Source organism: Melanerpes formicivorus, unplaced genomic scaffold, assembly GCF_026170545.1.
Source record: "Melanerpes formicivorus ecotype bairdi unplaced genomic scaffold, bMelFor1.0.p_v2 SCAF_46, whole genome shotgun sequence".
Lineage (NCBI taxonomy): Eukaryota > Metazoa > Chordata > Aves > Piciformes > Picidae > Melanerpes > Melanerpes formicivorus.
Genome location: NW_027142398.1, coordinates 1,142,185 through 1,161,159, shown reverse-complemented (window position 1 = coordinate 1,161,159; position 18,975 = coordinate 1,142,185). Strand labels below are relative to the sequence as shown.

The 18,975-nt window shown below is 56.9% G+C and overlaps 1 protein-coding gene across 1 annotated transcript; it reads right to left on the bottom strand.

Annotated features, from left to right (window-relative positions):
• Window positions 1–4,393: 4,393 nt before the first annotated feature.
• On the bottom strand, window positions 4,394–18,547 carry SLC16A1 (solute carrier family 16 member 1). Its single transcript, XM_068159553.1, has 5 exons — window positions 18,495–18,547; window positions 9,561–9,818; window positions 6,570–6,713; window positions 5,295–6,158; window positions 4,394–4,993 (listed from the first exon to the last, which is right to left on the bottom strand). Exons 2-5 carry the CDS (start codon window positions 9,775–9,777, stop codon window positions 4,707–4,709), a joined length of 1,512 nt encoding a protein of 503 aa, XP_068015654.1. The 5' UTR covers window positions 9,778–9,818; window positions 18,495–18,547; the 3' UTR covers window positions 4,394–4,706.
• Window positions 18,548–18,975: the final 428 nt, after the last annotated feature.

Genomic DNA, 18,975 nt, shown 5'->3' with positions numbered 1-18,975 from the left:
ACCCAGGGAAAAAGCCTGGACAAAGTGCAGCAGAGCTCATCCTTGGTGTTCACAGTGAACACTGCCCAAGGGCCCTGAGGAGCCACCCCCCAGTCACTGAGCAGCAGCAGAGCATCACTAACCCCTGGCTCCAGCCAAGGGTCTCATGGACAAAATAGGTGGTGTAGTGAAAATAATTGATGATCATCTTGTAGCAATTGATTATCTGTCTCCTGTAACACTGCTTTGCTCATGCATTAAAGGGCTGCTGCTTCATCTCACTGAGCCCAGGCCAGGCACACAGCCATGGCCCTCTGCCCAGCACCTCCCTGTGCCTGGGCAGGAGCCCAGAGCCAGCCCTGTTCAATGGGCAGCCCAAAGAGGAAGATTTCCTTGAGAGGTGTGGGCTCCTCCCGCAGGGCCCTCCTGCTCCTCAGCTGCAGTCTGGGGATTAGGGTGATGCTGGAGCCATGGTTTATCTCACAGCCACTGGGGGAGGGGAGGTGGGGACTGCGGGGCTGTGGTCATTGCATGGACCCAACTGCAGTGAGAAGGTTGAAGCCCGCAGCAGCAACCACAGGGACTGCACTGACCACCCCACAGCTCCCCCTTGCCCCCATCCCAGCTGCTGCCACCTCCTGCTCAGCTGTGGCACAGACCAGCCTTGCCCTTGCAAGCAGCTGGGAACAGCCCTGGCTGTTTGCAAAAGCTCAGCTGGAGCTGCACACTCAGCAGAACCCAAATCTCCCAGAGAAAACTGAACTCACTCCCCAGGAGCAGGAGCTGGGCAGGGACCCAGATCCCCTCCTCATGCCTGTCACATGAATGAGCTCCAAGGCCAGAGTAGGGATTGTGCTGCATTGTGGGGAGGATTAGATCATTCCAGGAGGCCAGAGGGTCTGTGCTGGGGGGCTACCCTCTCTTCTGCCCACCTTGGCCTCTCATGGCACCATGGACATCACAGCAGGAGCCTTTTGCCCCACAGAAAGGGGAAATGTGCCCAGGGCAGCCATAGGGCTGTAGTGCACCTCAACAGCCCCCAGCGACGTGGTGCAGGATGCCCCTGTGCCAGGGCAGAGGTGGCAGCAGCTCCCCAGTTGCTGCATTGCACAATGATGTCCCCCCCAGAGCCCCTAAAACAGGGAAGGAAGGGACAGGGGCAGCCTGGCTGGCTTCAGCAGTCAGCAGCTGGCAGCAGTTCCTGGCTGGCAGCTGCCTGCTCCCCTGGGAGCCCCCGAGCCCCCCCAGCCACTGCCTCAGATGTTTGGGAAAACAAACTGCACGGGAATTAGCTCCCAACTATTTCCTCAATTCCACCCACTATGAGGAGAATTTGATTTTGCTCTGGCAGGAGGAAGGAAGGCAGCCAGGCCCAGAGGAAACCTGAGCACTAACCCTGGGGCTGGCCTTGCAGTGCCGCAGCAGCAGGGACTGGCCAGCAACACTCACACCACTCACCCTCTGCCACCAGGACCCCCTGGTCTGGGCAGTGGGGGGCATCCACACTCCACAGGCTTGCTTTGCAGAGATACAGGCTCAGCAGCTCCCAGTTGCTCCAGTTCAGCAGTCCCAGTGCCTCAGCTGCAAGATGAGCTCTGGCAGAGCAGCATGCCCTGAAAGCACCAGGGGTTGGTTTGAGCATCCACTGCCCACTGACCCAGCATCATGGCAAAGGCAGGGCTCCCACCAGTTACACCACACAGTGTGCTTTATTTTGGCTCCTGTTCTGAGAGTAAGAGGCTGTGGGAGCTCAGACCCATGCTGGTACCTCCTAGCACTGCAGACACCTCTGCACAGAAAGGTGACTAAATATAGCCCTGCTTCTGTGAGCCCAGACAGCCCCAGCCCAGCTGCTGTGGGAGGAGAGGTTGGCTGCAGGGCAGAGTCCAGGCACTGCCATGGTGCCAGCCCTGCCAAGCCTGCCCTTACAAGCAGGACAATTAAACAACTTCTAGACTGAGTCATTTTATAGCCTAATAAAGAGCAAGTTTCAACTCCTGAACCCACACACACACACCCCTGATTCCTCCTTCAGCTACCCTTCCACAGTGCATGCCAGTGGCACTGCAGCCAGGGAGGGTGGGCACCAGCAGAGCAGTGGCTGAGAACACCCCTTGCTGCAGAGGATATGTCAAAAACCCTTCTCACAGGCACTGTCAGTCTCAAGTGGCCATCAGCCACCCACTCAGCCTCTACCTAAGCCCCTTCTTGCAGCTCCCACACCTGGTTGTCCCAGCAGAGACCATGACACACAGAAGGGAGCAGGCAGGGCTGGCAGCTTGTCTGTACCTACAAAACCAGGGGCAAACCCCTCAGGGCTGGTTTGTGGCATGAGCACATTGCTGCAGCTACAGCAGTGCCACTTAGGAAACCTGGCTCTGCAGCATCACAGCTCAGCACCACAAAACCCTTCTGTACAAAGCACTGCTGGCTTCCTAAAGTCACCCAACAGTATGAAAACCACCCCAGCCTGCTTTGTGAAATGTAGACAAACACCAAGCCCCCAATGGCCCCACAGCCAAGAAACCACAAGGAGAGCAGCTGCAGCACAGGGCATGACACTGCCAGGGGCTCCAGGAACCCCAGGATGGCTCCACCTTCTTCAGCCCTCCTTTGGTTTCAGCCACCATCAGTGCCAGGCCCTCAGCCGTGCACAGCAGCAGCACAGACAGAGGGACAGCAGGCATCTGCTCATCCCCTGTCAAACTGTGTCCACCCTTCTCAGACCAAGGCTTTCACAGGCATCCTGGAAAGAAAAGCAGGGGAACAGAACATCATCTTTGTTTAGCCTGGAGAAGAGGAGGCTCAGGGGTGACCTCATTGCCCTCTACAACTACCTGAAAGGTGGCTGTGGCTGGGAAGGGGTTGGTCTCTTCTCCCAGGCAAGCAGCACCAGAACAAGAGGACACAGTCTCAAGCTGCACCAGGGGAGGTTTAGACTCGAGGTGAGGAGGAAGTTCTTCACCAAGCGAGTCGTTTGCCATTGCAATGTGCTGCCCAGGGAGGTGGTGGAGTCCCCATCCCTGGAGGCGTTCAAGGGGAGATTGGACGTGGCACTTGGTGCCATGGTCTAGTCATGGGGTCCGTGTTGATAGGTTGGACTCAATGATCCTCGAGGTCTCTTCCAACCTTAGTTATACTGTGATCTCTAAAACCAGAGTGGGGACATTTGACTGTGGCCTCACCAAACCCTCCTCTTGCAGCTGGCACGGTGGGAGAGGGGCATCAGAGCCTCGGATGGAAACCAGCAGCTTCCACAGCCAGCAGGAACCTTGGGGTACTAGAAGAGCTGTCACAGCCTCACTCCCCTCTCCCCCCCAGCCCCCAAACGAAGCTGACAGATCTTCTGCCACACAGAAGTGCAAATTCTAGGAGAGAAGTTTGACATTTGAAGGACAAAACCGTGGAGGGGAAACCCAAATAAAAACAACCCAGAAAAAGAAAGAAAAAAAAAAAAGGTCGTTTATTTGAAACAAAAAAACAAAACAAACCAACAAAAAAAAAACAAAACCAAAACTCAGCCTCTTACATATTTCTGATCAACATTTACTAGAAGTTGAGAGCCATTAAACCTGCTCCAGGTACGTTTGAGATATTTTCCAGCACTAAAAAGTAAAAAATAAATACGTACAAATTCTCTCCTCCCCCCCGGCAGGGCCCCGGGCTGGGCACCCGCCGCCTTAGGGTCTCAGTTGAACAGAAGCAAGTAAAAGAGGTTTCTCTAAGGGATAGAAGAGGGAAAGCAGAAGGCTTGGCCCTCAGGGGATGTGTAGCAGCTCCCCCAAAACCTTTTCTCCTCCGCCCAAACCACCCGTGCGGGTGGGAACGATTGGCACAGGGATGCGCCGGCGGAAGCCCAGCCCTGGTGGGATGAGGCAGCAGGACCAGGGCAGCTGAAGGCTCAACCCAGCACCAGCGGCCAAGCTCCCATTGTCTACACCCATTTCACATCACCCAGGGCTGGGCTGGGAAGAGGCGCTGCCAAGGCAGAGTTGAGGAGCAAAGGGGATGCCAGCCCACCCCACAGAGGGCTCAGCTGCAGGGGCTGGGCAACGCTGCCCGGCGAGCCCCAACCTTCTTTCTCCGACCCAAATATCCTGTGAGAGCACAGCTACAAAAGGGGGATTTAAGAACTACAGTAGCTAAAGTGTTTTCAAAACATACCTAAAGACCACCTACAGAGGCAGGAGGTCACCGGGCACAGGGGCAGAGACCACCCTGCCCCATGCCCAGATTCCCCCCCTCCATGGAGGGCCTGCAGTAAGAAGCGTGTGAAGCAGGATTCACCCAGGGCTGGCCCTGAAACCCATCATGCTTCAACAAATCCAGTATCCTGCTTTTTTATGGCTTTTTAACAACAAAACTCCCCCAAAATACAGGCATATACCCCCCCCCCCCAAACTCCCACCCCCCCCAGCAGAATACAGAGCTAAAGCACAGCTTAGAGCTAAGGCTGGTGCAGGTTCAGCTTAAGGCACGGATTAGTACATTCATGTTACTGTTAAAAAGCCCCAGTATAAAAAGCCCCCCTGCCCTGGCACGAGGATACTGCGTGCATAGCCCTGTCACCTTTGTTGAACACAGATGGAAAGAAGATTCAGAGCCTGGTTAAAATGAACACCTGGTTTAAACACTTCTCACAGCTGCCCAGGCCAGCAGAGCACTGCCCCGGCCACGGCGCCAGGCCAGCAGCGCTTCCCCGACACTCCGGGATTGACAGCGGTCCCTCACATGTGGCTCTCCTCCTCTTTGACTCCATCCTCCGTGCTCTTCTGAGGTGAGGGAGGCGAGGGGGCCACGTCGTTGTTTGCCTCTTTCTGCTTCTCTGCCTCGTCCACGTTGGTCTCCTCCTCCTTCCCTTCCTTCTTTGCCTTCTCCTCTGCCTTTTGCTCCTTTGCCACCAGGCGGTAGTTGATGCCCATCCCGATGAAGAGGTAGATCCCAGAGATGATGAGGATGACCCCACAGGCCCAGTATGTGTACTTGTAGTCACCATACATGTCGTTGAGCTTCCCTGAGGGACAGAGATTGGACAACTTAGCAAAATACCCCCAGAACTGCTCCAGGTTGTGGAGACACTCCCAAGTGCAGCCCAAGCCCCTTACCCTCAGCTTCAGGTCTGTATTCCTCCAACCCCTGCTCCCCAACCCTGTGCCAAGGGCTGAGCCCCTACTTCTTCAGCCACCTTTAGATGCTAGAGTGGCTTCAAGGTCAATATTTGCCCCTCTTGCCCCAGTGGCAAAGGCCACCCATGACTCAGAAGGACCCCCAACAGCTCAGCAAGGCAAAAACTCCCACAGTACAGCAAAACCTACCTAGCAGAGGTGGTCCCAGAAGCACAGGGCAGCACTCCACGATGGTCACAAGGCCGACAGCACTGGAGAACCGCTGCGCTCCCACCAGGTCCATCAGGGTCTCAAAGAGGACTGAGCTCAGCCAGCCAAAGGCAAAGCCAAAGAAGCCAGCATAGATACAGAAGCCAGCATAGGTGGTGGACATGGGGGCCAGGAGGTGGCACACCCCATTGTAAATCACAGAGATGGCAAAGAAGTACTGGACTCTGGGTCTGATCCACTTGGTGTTTGCCACCAGTCCCATGGAAGGTCTGGCCACCATGTCTACAAAGGCCAGGATGGAGAGCAGGAAGGCTGCAGACTCGTTAGCAATCTTCTTGCTCTTTGCATAATTGCTGAGGAAGACCAAGGGGGTGAACAGCCCAAAGAACATGATCACATTGCCTGACAGATAGAGCAGGAAGCCTCTGTGCGTGAACAGGGACAGGTCCAAGAACTTGTTGATTGTCTGGAACAGTGTGCTCTTCTGTTTCTTGGCCTTCCCACCAATGAGGTCTGTGCTGGTGTCACTTTCTTCCTTTTTCACCACCTTCCCAGCCTCCTGCAGCACCTCCTTGTTGGTCTCTTTCTTCACCTGATCTGGCTTGGGGCCGATGGGCCGCATCAGGGACCCGGCAACGCAGCAGTTTAGCAAGAGACCACCGAGGATGAGGAAGCTGCCACGCCAGCCAAAGATGCCAAAGAAGACCTGGTTGATAGGTGCCAGGGTGGAGAGGAAGACAGGGCTGCCTGCCATGGCCAGCCCGTTGGCCAGGGGACGCTTCTTGAAGAAGTATTTGCCAATCATGGTTAAGGCTGGGTTCAAGTTAAATGCAAGTCCGAGGCCTGAAGGAGAGGAGAGACAAGGGATCAGAGCTCAACCATGCCCCAACAAGGCAGCAGCACCAGCAGAAGGGCTGGTGGGACCAGCAGGGCTGCCCAGCTCCACTTTGGTGTAGGAACTTCCCAACTGTACAAGGAGCAGGCTAGCAGCAAAGCCAGGCACAGGGATTTGGGAACTGGAGATGAGGAGCTACTCCAGCTTGTGACCAAGCTCTGTCAACTGGCAGGGCTCCAATGAGGGAAGCCAAATGGACCCTCTCTATTCTCAGCACCAGACACCACTCCCACATGCTGGTCTCCCCACACTGTGTCACTGGAACCATCTTACAGGGATCCATGCAAATTCATCAGACTTCCCCTCTTAATTTCTGGGTTTAAGCTGTTCCTTACCCCCAGCACTGCCCCATCACTTACCCCCCACGACCCCCACGCAGAAGTAGAGCTCCTCCACCGTGTTGCAGAAGGAGGCTGCGATCAGCCCACAGCCAGAGAGGCAACCACCCACGATCATGATGGGCCTGCTGCCATACTTGTTCACCAGGATGCTGCTGATGGGACCTGGGGAGTGGAGGGAGATGCACCAAGATGAGTTGTCTTTGCATGAGATGAGACAGATATAACAGGAGGTTCACTGCCACAGGCTGCTGGCTTTCACACAGTGACACTTCACCCCGCAAGAGAACTAGGGAAAAGGGAGAGGGTGAGATTTGAGGGCAGCTAGAGGTAAGAGTTACTTGGTTAGAGCATGGGAAGCTGGGAATTATGAGCAACCTGCCTTTTGTGAGATAAACCTGGAGCTGCCTGAGCACCAGCTGCCCCCAGCACAGGCTGGGATCTTAGCAGCCAAATAAGCAGATAGCAGCTGCCCACCTCCAGCAAGATGTTTCTGATCAGGACCAGACAGAACTGCGAAGAAACAGCTTCAGTGGGTGCAAGAGGAGCTCCCTGAGAGCTTGTGGAGGAGCAGCACTCAGTGTGGCACCCAGGAGAAGGGGTGCTTGATCTCACTGCTGCCCCTGCAGCAGGAAGGGCCCAAGTGCTCTGCACACCCACCTTTCAAGTGCTTCATTATCAGGAGCTTTAATCCAGAGCAAACAGTGATTAGATAGCGTGGAGCACACTCTACAGACACTAAAATGGATTTAAATAAGCTGAATGAAGAGCCATTGAATATTAACAGACCCAGCTTGGCCATTAACAGATAGAGAGGTTGTCAACATGTTGTTCATGGGTCCTCAGACTCTACTTGACCTTTTTGCCCAGTTTAAACAAAGCCTGGAGGAGGTTACATCTCCAGCAGGAGCTGCCCTAGCCCTGCAGCATCCCACTCCCCAACAGCCAGTGGTGCCTGTGTGCCCGTTAGAGCAGCCCACACCACAAGCACCAACCTGGTGCCACCAGCAGTGGGAGAAAAGCCCACAGCTGGAGTTCCAGGAGGGGCAGCAGCAGGTCCCTGAGCTGTCACATCACCCCAGGCCCCACACACTGCCCTGCAGAGCACTCAGCACTTTGCAAAACCTGTACCTTGAACTCGGCAAAGGTGCTGCCCCAGCACAGAGTCTAAAGGCAGTAGCAGCCTCTCCTCCAGGAAACCCAGGCTGAAGCAGCAAGCTCCAAGGGCAGCCTTCGGGAAACCAAGGGGCTGGGCAGCACTGGGCAACCCTGGGGGCAATTCCCTGAAGAATTCACACTCACTCCTACCTCAGCAATTTGCATGAAGCATTTCTGAGCAGTGGCAGCTGACCTACTGTGAAAAAGAAATGCCAGGGTCCTCCCTGATCCTCCATGGAGCTGAGAAAGGGGCTCCTGAAATCACTGCAGCCATGGACCTTGGTGATGACTGCACAGGGTAGTTGTGCAGAGCTGCAGGACATACTGCTTCACCACCCCCAGCCCTGCCCAGAACTGCCAGATACTACCATCTAGGACATGAGCTACTTTTTCTGTCTCCAAGTAAGCGTGTAGTTCCCACAGGAAGGAGCTGAGGGAAATGGGGAGAACAGGATCCACACTGCAACTATTTCAGTACAATTCAGACCCTGCAGAGGGTCTGGGGGCAGGCTGCAAGAGCCCTGGAACAAGCAAGTGGGGCAGCAGCATGCTCCAGCAGTCAGGGATGCACCTGGGCAGGTTCAGAGTATCCTCAGCATCCCCTCCACCAGTTAACAGGCAAGTGGTTCGAGATGAGTGAGCTGCTGGGATACAATAGCAACCGTTCCAGGGGAGTGGGAGAGTCAGTGTCATTGTGGAGGGAGGGGGACAGGGGCACAACCCCAGGGGAGAGGTAGGAACTGTGCCCCAGCTGCAGGGCAGCTCCAGGCAGTGCCACCCAGAAGGAGCATCTCTGAGGTATTTAGGGGGAGGAGCGGCCCAGATTGTGCCTCATTAAGGACGAGTTCGCAAGCTCGTTACTGGCGGGCGCCGGGAGCGCGCAGGGCGCTCGGCTGGCTGGGCCCGGACAAAGCCCAGCCTGTTCCCAGCCTGTTCCCGCAGGAGAGGCTCCGCGCTCGCCGCACGCTGACGTCAGCTCCTTCGGATGCGCCAAGGCAGCGGCCGCGGGTGGGCGGCCAGCGGGAACGGCACCGGCCCCGGCCCGCCTCCGAAGCGGACACAACAGCCGGCTCCCGGGAAGAGCTTCTTCCCGGGCAGAGCTGAGACACTGGGGCTGGCGGGGAGAGGGCTGGGAGGGCCGAGCCTGCTCCTCACCAGATCCAGACAAGCATAAAGCCTGAGGATTTATGCTTGCCGAGAAGCGGTGTCTGGAGGATGGGGGAGGGAAGCTGCTTCAGCTGAAGCAGTTTTGCTTTATTCTGCTCGTGTCCCTGTACTTCCAGCACACATTGGCACCCTCGAGCAGCACAAGCTGCCTACAGAACTGCTGGGCACCAGCAAGGATGAGGCAGTGCCAGGTTTCAGCTCACAGCTGAGCCACGGGAACTCACCAGAAACAAATCCCTAGAAACAGCCACCGCTTGCTGGGTTAAAAAAACAAGGAAAGGAGGAGAGAAGATGACAACTTATCAAGAAAACCCTGCAAGCAGGGCTCCTACACACGGCACAGCAGCTCCTGGCCTTCAGGCAGGCTGGGAGCAGCGCTGTGTAACAAGGACAAGGGCAGAATTACACAAGTTGTAATTCCCCGGAAAGATTTTTTCCCTCCCAGCTTTGCAGAGGACAGATTAACCTGGTTTCTGAGTCCTGGGATTTCAATCCAACTTTCTGAGCAGCCTCCTTCAAACAAACTTGCAAAGAGAAGCTTTGCTCTCATGTAAAGAGAGACTTCCCAACACTGAATCAAGTCTTGGCTGCTGTCACAACAGCAAGGTGCAGATCTTCAGCCCCAGCCAGAGCCACATCCCACACTGAAGTACAAAGCACAGGCATTGCTGCCTGCAGCCCACTTACCTCCTGCATACATAACAGCCAGCATGATGGAGGAGATCCACGAGACTTTGCTGCTGGATGCATTGAAGATGACCTCAATCTCTTTGAAGAACACAGTGATGGATTTGGGGAAGGCATAGGAAAACCCAATGGAGATGAAGGCTCCGATGACCACAGCCCATCCCCATCCTCCTTCAGGAGGAGTGTACCCCACTGGGCCTCCGATGGCCGGTGGCATCTTGAACCAAGCTGGTGATGGCTCAGTGGGGGTTCAGAGACCTGCAAAGGACAAAGAATTGCCTGAGATGAAAGCACACAGCTGTACCCCCACTCCCTGGCATGCAGGGGCATGGCTTGAGTCCTGCTTGCAAGGCTGGCACAGCATCAGCACCCTGGCCTCATAAGGCCATCCCAAAGCACACGCTCGGGTTGCTGCTGGCCTTTGCGAGTCCCACCCATCAGAAACTTAAGCAGCAAATGTAAGACATGACATCCTGTCCCAGGCTGAAAAGGGCAGGCAGTGCCCCTGTCCCTGTCAGCCACAGCCAGGGCACAGCTACCAGTATTGCAGAGGGCTGAGCAGGGCAGGGCTCACCAGCCTGAGGCAGAGCTCCTGCACCTTCTCTACGAGGTAATCCCAGCATTGTCTTGGTACACAAGAATATGCCAGGGAGCCCCAGGCCACTCAGAGCAGGAACAGCACACCCAGGCCATGGAATGCAGACCTCAGAGGAATTCAGTCCAGACCCAGGAGCCTAGACAGCTCCACTCCTGCCAGGAAAGAGCAGAGGTATGTCCCTGCACCGCCTGGCAGGCCCAGAAGGTCAGAGGCCATGGCTAAACTTAGCCTGGGCAGCCATCAGGAAAGGCTCCCACCCATGTGGAGAGGGGAAGGGGGTCTGTCCAGAGCAGCCCAGCAGAACCCAGCTCCCTGGCTTGGCCAGCCAGGTACCCCAGGATCCAGCCACAGGCAAACCCTCCTCCCCTGCTGAAAAGCCTACAGCAGGTTTCACAAAAGCACTCAAGTATAAAAACAATTCACCTTCAAAGTTCAAACCCAGCAGGGATTAGAAACAAAATGAATGGGGAAATGTCATCCGAGCTTGCTGAGGTGTGGAATCCTCTTGGAGAGGCCAACAGATTCAGATCACTTGGGAGACAAGCAGCTCCTGCGTCCCTGTGCTGCAGCTGCCACACAGCTGGATCCTACCCACAGCTGTGGTTGCCCAAACAAGGCTGAGAAGGCAGCAGAGAGCAGCAGCAGCTGTCCCAGGAAGAAGCTGCAACCAGAGCAGATGCTCATGAACCTGGACAACAGCATGCAAAGCACCAGGGCTCCAGCACACCCTGCTGAGCTGAGAAGACATTTTTTGACACCCCATGACTTCTCACCAGAGACTCCCTGCATCCATATTAAGCACCAGCCGCCAAGAGGGGCCATGGGGCTCCTTCACTTGCAGTCAGTCCTGTGCTCCACTGCTCATATTTCCACTCGAGGAAAAAGCCACCTCTGAGCAAGAGCTTTCTCCAGAACTCCCTTGGGTCACACCAGCCATAGCAACATCACAGCCTCCTGCCAGCTGAGAGGTGCAGCCTCCTATTTATAGCACCATCCATTCAATCTCTGGGTGATTACCATCTCCTCCACAGCTGCTGACGTGCCAGCATCTACCTAGCATGTCCCCTTATGCCCTCAGCATGCCACACAGTGCCACAGGCACTGCCTTGCTTTTGCTTGCTCCATGTCACTTTGGTGTCCATCCAAGGCCAGGATCCTGACATCCTAACTGAAGGGCAGCCCCAAGTCATGGGGATCCTCTGCTTCCACCTGGCACCAGAGCCACAGCCAAAGTTACCTGATATGGCACCAGGTTTGCCAGAGCCACCTGACACCCAGACAGGCTCGGGTGCCGCCTCAGACCCACCCGGGACAAGAGGACATGAAGGAGAGGAGGCTGGGCTCCGGAAGCTGCTCAGGCTGGTTCAGCACAGACACTGCACTCCTCACTGGCAGGGTGTTTTCTGCACCCCAGCCAGTGCCACACATGACCATCACGAGCAGATCTGAGCCACCCTGCACTCCAACAAAGGAATCATTGACAAGACGCTGCCCCAAGCACGTCCACAGCTGAACTATGCCCAGGAGCCAGCAGAGCCAAATCCCTCCTCAGACCCCCGGGGACCATAGCCACATGCAGCAGCCCACCAGACAGAGCCCCCCATGGCAAGGTCTGGCTGAAGGCAGCCCCCATGGCACAACCCAGAGCCAGCACAGACCCATGAGCACCAGCCTGGATGCGTTCCTGTGATTTACTGTAGGCCATCCTGCTCTAGCAGAGGGGTTGCACAAGATCTTCAGAGGTCTCTTCCAACCCTGCCATTCTGTGAAGGTGCCAAGCTCTGCAGAGGCTCTTACCATGAACCTCTGGTCTCTCAGCACGGGGAGCAGCTCACCCATCTTTCTGAACAGCCACTATGAACCTGGGTTTTGCTTCACATCATCTCCCCACACAAGCTGCACACTGGAGGTTCTCAGCCATCTCTTGCTTCGATTCCCACTGAACATGCAGAGCACCCCAACTTCAAAGCATCACCTCACAACATTGATGTGCCTGATTTTTAACAGATGAGGTAACCTGGTTCTGGCAATAAAAGCTACCAAAAGGAATAATCCACTTGGTAGCACTAATTAAAACTGCTGGCAATAAAAGCTGCCCAAAGCAAGAGCTGGAAGGTGCTGATGAGGCCTTGGGGATTTTCCCCCCCCCCTTTTTGTTCCTTAGACACACAGAGGTTTAATTCTTCCACCTCTGCCAAGAGCTTGACTGCACCAGAATTACTGTGGCTTAATTCATCTGTCTGTTCTCCCCCTGCAAGTAGCATTCTTCCTCCTGTGGGTGCTCAGGTGGCATCTCTCCTCTGTGAAGTAAGAATCTTCTGTGGGGTTAGACATGACCTCTCTTGCACTGCTGAGAGAGTGGAAAAACCTTGAACCGAACAAGGTTTGAGACCGTGAAGCAAGATTCCCAAAGCCTGACGCCAGAGGGTTTGCAGGATGAGTTCTGCATGCCACAACATTTTTCCCTGACTCATAGAAAACCCTGATTAAGAAAGGCCACTTTTAGAAAGCTCTTTCCCTCAACCACATTAAGGCTTCTTGCCGATTTCCTCCTTGCCCCTGCACAGCAGCTTCAAATGGGGGGAGGGTGGAAAGCAGACATAAGGCAGCCAGTTTCATTAGGAAGCTTCCCTCCCCTTTGCAAAGAGCAGGAAAAAACCCTACCCAGAACATAGTTATGACATTTGCAGCTGTTTTGGAAGAGCTGCAACGTGTAAGACGTGTTTGGAAATCAAATTCACAGCTGCCAGGCAGCCAGCTACAGTTTGCCCTATTAGGAAATAAAATAACCGTATTTGCAGTAATTAAGACTGATGAGACCAAGTAATGACTGCAAGTATCACATCTGCTCCCTGTAAACGTCCTGACTAATCCACAGGAATGGATAGCCTACAGCAACCCTCCTCTGCACCGTGCTGGTGAGAACAGGAGCAGAGGCTTCGCAGGCAACCAAGACTCGATCACCTCAAAGCAGGTCCCACCAAGACTAAAAACCCTTCCACCTCTCAGGTCCTACACAAGCACTGATTTCCCTTCTCCAGAGCGGCCTGGAACGGGAAGATTTCAAGACTTTGAGTTACATAATGCAGCAAATTGCTGTGCTTTTGAGAGCCCCAGGCTGGCAGGGCTCCAGAGCAGAAAGACAGAGGCTCACATTTATACAGCCCTGTAAATGCCACAAAGTATTTCTGGGGCAAACCCTTTATGAAAGCGCCCTCACGCCTTTTTGGGGTCAGAGGACAAAGGAAGGTTCTTGCCCACACAGGGGCTGTGCCCAGGCACCATGTAGCTCTTGAACACGGCTGCATCTCAAGGCTCTCCTGTTCTAAGCACACAGACACCTGGCATTTGCTGCCCTGACAGCTTGCACAGCCTTTTCCATGGAGTAGGGCTCTCAGAGTGGTGGCAGAACTGAGGCTGGAGGAGGGCAGGCAGAGCCCATCATCTATGAGGGCTGGCAGAACTGCCCAGTGCCCCTTGGCACCTCAGCAGGTGTAAGGTCCTTGACAGTTGGTCTCAGCACTGCTGCAAGCAGGCTACATCTGCTCCCAGCCACCTGCTCCAAAGAGGGATGTGACAAACCTGCAGTGGGTCTGAGAGGCAGCAAGGTCCCCCAAGAATGTCCCTACCTTACAACAGCAGCCATTTGTGCTCCTTTTGCCTTTGTCAGCGGGATCCAGCTTTTGGTCACTGAATACCAACACACCCAGGATGGGTGCAAAGCTGCCCTTTGCCTGCTCCCTGAGGATCTTCCACCTTAAGTCCCCATCAGAGGGGCATGAGAGGGGGATGCGGCTCCCAGGAGCCTGGTGAGCATTCTTTCCCACCAGCTCCATCCCGAAGCACTGCCCAGACAAGTGCCAAAAACACCTACTCCAGCCCAGCCTCAGCTCACAGCAACAGGTTCTTTCAGGGCTCAACATGCAGCAGGACAGCACAAGGCCTTATACACCCCCATGGGACAGCCCTCAGACATGTCTTCTGGTCCCTGGAACTACACCGAGATCTGGTACTGCTGGGGAACTGGAGGCGCTGGCAATCACTGGGCAACGCCACTTCCTAGCTTCGAATTCAGCCTTTTTCTGGCCAGAAACAAGATAAAGAGATTGTTCTGAGCTAATGAGACACCACTTTCCCCAGCTTTAAGCGGGTTTAGCACATTAAGCAGGGAGCGGGGTTTAACCTGTCGGCACATGGCCTACGTGACTGCCCCGCGCCCGGCACCAAGACAATGCCCGATTGAGGCCCTGCTCAGCTCCCGGGGTGAGGCCAGGTCAGCAGCACAGGCAGGGCTTGCTCAGGGCCCACACAGGCAAGCTCCAGGTTTGTCAGCACTGCCTTGGCTCGCTCAGCGCCTTCCCCCCGGGCCGGCCAGCGCACCCTCAGACGTGCCCTGGTCTGCCAGCCCAGGGAGCAAAGCTGGGCACGCAGACAGGCAGACGCCATGGGGCACGGCAGCATCACCAGCTGCTCTCCTCTCCCTCCCAGCTGCACCCACTGCCACCAGCAAGCCCCAGCCTGCAGATGCACTGAGCAGCCCACTCACCCCACCAGGGGCCAGTGCTGCTGGTCAGAATCAGAGCCCTCCCCTGGACACTCCGCACTGGGCTCCACAGCAGACAGAGCCCTCGGCCAGCCGAGGACAGCCACAGTGCACAGGTGGAAGGCTGCAGCTACCTGGAAGTGGGGTGTTGGAATGGTCTGTCAGCTTTGAGAGGCAACAAGCAATCATGGGAAGTTGTTCCTGCCTATCACATACCAGACAAGCTCCCACCTTGGGCTGCCCCACCAAGTTTTAGCACCAGCAACGCTCAACCTCAGCAAGGACCAAGCATCATACTGGCACAAGAATGTCCAAAGTCAAGCTTAGGCTATCAACAAGATCAATAAGCCCAGCTTATTTCTATAGCAGAACCTGACTGGGGCCTTAGCTCCCCAGCTCTGACCCAAAACCCTGCAGGTAGACCTGGAGGGGGTTGCAAGTGAATTACAAGAACATGATGTGGAACAGGTCTCATGGACATTCCCTGAGCTTACATCACCCTTGACCCCAAGAACAGAACCCAGAACCCTCTAACTAGGGATGGTTCATCCCTAGGCTGCAGGGCTGGCAGCTGCCCACCCTGTGCTCACGACCGTGTCAGTGCTGGCACTTCACTGGGGAGCTGCTGGGGAGTTCCACACATGGGCTTGAAGGGACTTACCCAAAAGGCACAAGATTAAAAACTGAAGCCTCACAGTACACTGTGCCTGCCTGGGGAGAGAGTAAAGGCACTGCTGAAGATATAGCCCCAGACTCTGCTCACACTCCTGTCCCTAGGGGAAGAGAGCTACAGGAGCCCCAACCAAGCTTCCTGTCACAGAAGGGGACAGGGGACTCCCAGCCGCTGTGCAGGGTTTCAGTCCCACCCTGAGGACAAACTGTGCCCTGCCAGGGAGCAGAGTCAGTCCTCCCTGCACCAGCGGTGCTCGGGAATGCTCCCAGGACATCCTGTACCCACCAGGAAATCCTCAGAATGAGAAAAATGTGGTACCAAATAGCATCAGCATTCTTTCATCAGACACCCGCCGGCCAGCACCGAGGCACTTGGGGCTTGGCAGCAGAGCAGGCAGTGCCAGGCCACAGAACCCCAGAAAGACAGAGCCACCATGCTCAGACCACCGCTCCCTGCCCCCAGCAAGAGTCTGAGCAGTCTTTGCTCCTAGCTGCCACCATGTCATCATTTCCTTCAAGGCCTCGAGGTGATCCAGAGCTGGAGGTAGAGGACCTTCACCCAGCAGCACGCAGGTGACCTCTGTTTCAGGAGTTAACTGCAGCCCCACGCTCATTTTCTTCGGCTGCAGCACAACTCTGCTGCAGCAGCTTTAAGGGCACGTTTGGAAGTGAGTCACAGACATCACCATGAGAGGCTCCCACTTTATTCACGTGGCTGCTATAGGCTGATTGCAGAGAAAATAGGAAAAGCCATAAAAGTGCAACAATGAGATGAACACCCTTGTGCTTAATGAGATGCAGCTCACCTCCCCAAGCCTACGTGCAGCTTCCAAACTCCTCATAAAGGACACAAAATTACAGCACTGGGTATTTTCCACCTTAGCTGCCAGATAAACCAAGCCAATTGTGTGGGACAGATGGCAGCAGAACGCATTCACAAGCGTTTGCAGCTTTCCACGAACCACCCTGGAAGCTTCACACCTTTACAACAGGACACCGGGACTGGGCACAGTACCCTGGGGACACAGGGAAGTTTGAGAATGCTACAGAAAAACACCTGCAATTAAGAGATTCTCACACACACACACCCCGTGATTAACCGATAAAGTCCCTTCTCACAAAGCCACTCAACAGGAGCTCTGGGGGCACCTCCACAACCCCCACTCCCAGCACACAGAAGCTGCTCCGTGCTCTGGCCCATTTCTCAGCCCTGCTCCTTTCCTCCTAGGCGAAGCCAAGAACGCCTCAGAGCAAAGCCACCCAGGAGAGTCAGCCAGCACTAAATTACCTCACTTTGCATGAAAATGGGATGCCTGCGCACCACAAAAAGGCTCAAGGCTCCCAGAAAAGCACAAAACCAGTATTGGTAGATTTCAGGTTTCTTGTGATACAACTAGGAAAAAAAAGACTTGTCTTTCTTTCCCCTCACAAGAAAACTTAAAGCCCAAGACCATGAGTAACCAGCGAAGGTGCAGAAACATCAGCGGTGAATCGGGAACCCCTAGTGCAAGGCAGCGACTGCACAGGGTAGATGGGGGCCCAGCAGAAGGGGCTGGGCAAAAATCTGCTGTCGCTGGGAAGGATTCAAATCCCACTTCTCCCATTCCAGCTACAAGTTACTCACACCCTCTTCCTCATCGCCTTTTCTCAGGTCAGTTTCCAAATGGATCTGCACACCCTTTTCCTGCGGGACCCTGGCCCGAGCCAGGGCATCCATGCCAGTCGAAACAGCACCAGGTTTGCTGGGGGCCACTGACCTCCAGAGGCCCCAGATGCCACCGGCCCTGCTCGCCTCCCTAGCCATCCCACCCTGGGTCTCGCCAATGCCTCCAGAGGCCACCAGGCTCTGCACAGAGCAGCCCCTGGGATCCCAGGCCAAGGCGAGCTCCTGCTGCACTCAGAGGCAAAAAAGTTAAGGAGCTGCCACCTGCTCCCAGAGCTTTTCAACAACCTCTCGCTGCCTAGGTCGAGCTCCAGCGGACCCAGCTGCCCGCTGCTGGGGACCGGAGCAAGTCCATGCTCCCTGCCAAGGCACAAATAGCCATGGAAAGGTTCCCGTCCTGGCGCCGTAGCTGGGTCTTGCGGGCTCCTCCCCGCCAGGACCGACCCCGCAGGGAGACACGGCACTGGAAGAGCTTCGCCCACTCCCCCACCGAGTGGCTTCGAGCGGCCGAGGGCCGTTGCGCAGACAGTAGGAAGAGGCCTCCCAGCGTCGTCCCCCAGCAGCCGCACAGGCCTCCAGCGGCGCTCCGCACGAACCTGCCCAAGGGCAGAAGGGGCGAGCCCCCAGCCCGTCCCCCGCACGGGAGACCCACTGGTGCTCGCCCGAGTCTCGGTTCCAGGAGACCTCGGCCGGAGCTACCTCTACTTATCGGGCACCAGGCGGGAGGGTAACCGCCTCTGCCCCGCCGCTATCGCGAGCGCAAGACGAGCGGCCGCACCAACAAGCCGGGGGGCGCCGGTGCGGAGCGGCCAAGAGCAGAGGGGCCTGGGCCCCGCCGGTCCCCCCCAGCCGCACCAGGACGAGCATCTGAGAAGGTAGGAGGCAACCTCCGGAACAGGGCACCCCGGGACAGGGCACCCCCGGGGCCCTGAAGTCACCCGAGGCCACTGGCCTCCGCCCGGGGGTCACTGGGACAAGGGCGCACGGAGGGCGGCTCTGCCCGCGCGGGACCGGCCGCAGGGCGCTGCTACCGGCGGCCCAGGCGGCGAGAGGCGGCGTAAGGGGCGGCTCGCTACCAGGCAGGGCAAGCATGGGACCCTCACCCACGCGGCTGGGCCATAATGGGAACGAAATACGCCCCCCATAAACACACTTCTTGCACCCCGGGGCCGGGGGCGCCGGAAGGCCCGGAGTGGCAGCGGACATGGCACGGCGAGACCCGCCGGCGGGGAGCTGCTCGGTCCGCCAAGAGCAGCTGCGCCCACGTGCGACCGGCCACCGGTTGCAACCCCATTACGCCCAGGACCCTCCCGCCTTCTATGCCGGGCGCAACGGCTCCGGTCTGCGCGGAGCCACCAGAATGAGCGGAACCCCGGCCCGGCCCGACCCAACCGAACCCGACCCCGCATCCCGTTCAGTCCCGCCACGTGGAGCCGCCCCGGCGGCGCCGGGCCCTACCTGCGCGTGCCGCCGCTGGCCGAGTGCTACCGCCCCCGCCCCCGCCGCTATAAGGGCGGAGGGGCCGCGGAGGGCGGGGGTGGGGCGGGACGCTGCTGGACCCCGCCCTCCCGCGCCACGTGCGCGCCGCCCCGGCAGCTCCCGCTGCCCCCCGGGGCCCCCGCGGTCGGCGGCAGAGCCCGGCCCAGCCGTGCGCCCCGGCACGTACCGGCTCGGCGAGGGAAAGGCGGCGGCGGGCGGGAGCCGCGGCCCCCGTCAGTCCCGGCCCCCGCCGCCTCTCCGGCCCTCACGAGTCCCGCTCCTCGCGGGTTCCGGGGCCCCCAGTGTCGCGGGAAGCGGGTTTCTGGCCGGTTCCGCCGCCGGCGGGCGGGAGGCCGGGCCGGATGCTGCTGGGACTTGACGTTCTGCGGGGGTGTCACCCGGGGGGGGGGGACAAGGGCTCCCCTCGTGCCGTGCCCGGCTCCACTGCTCACACCACCGG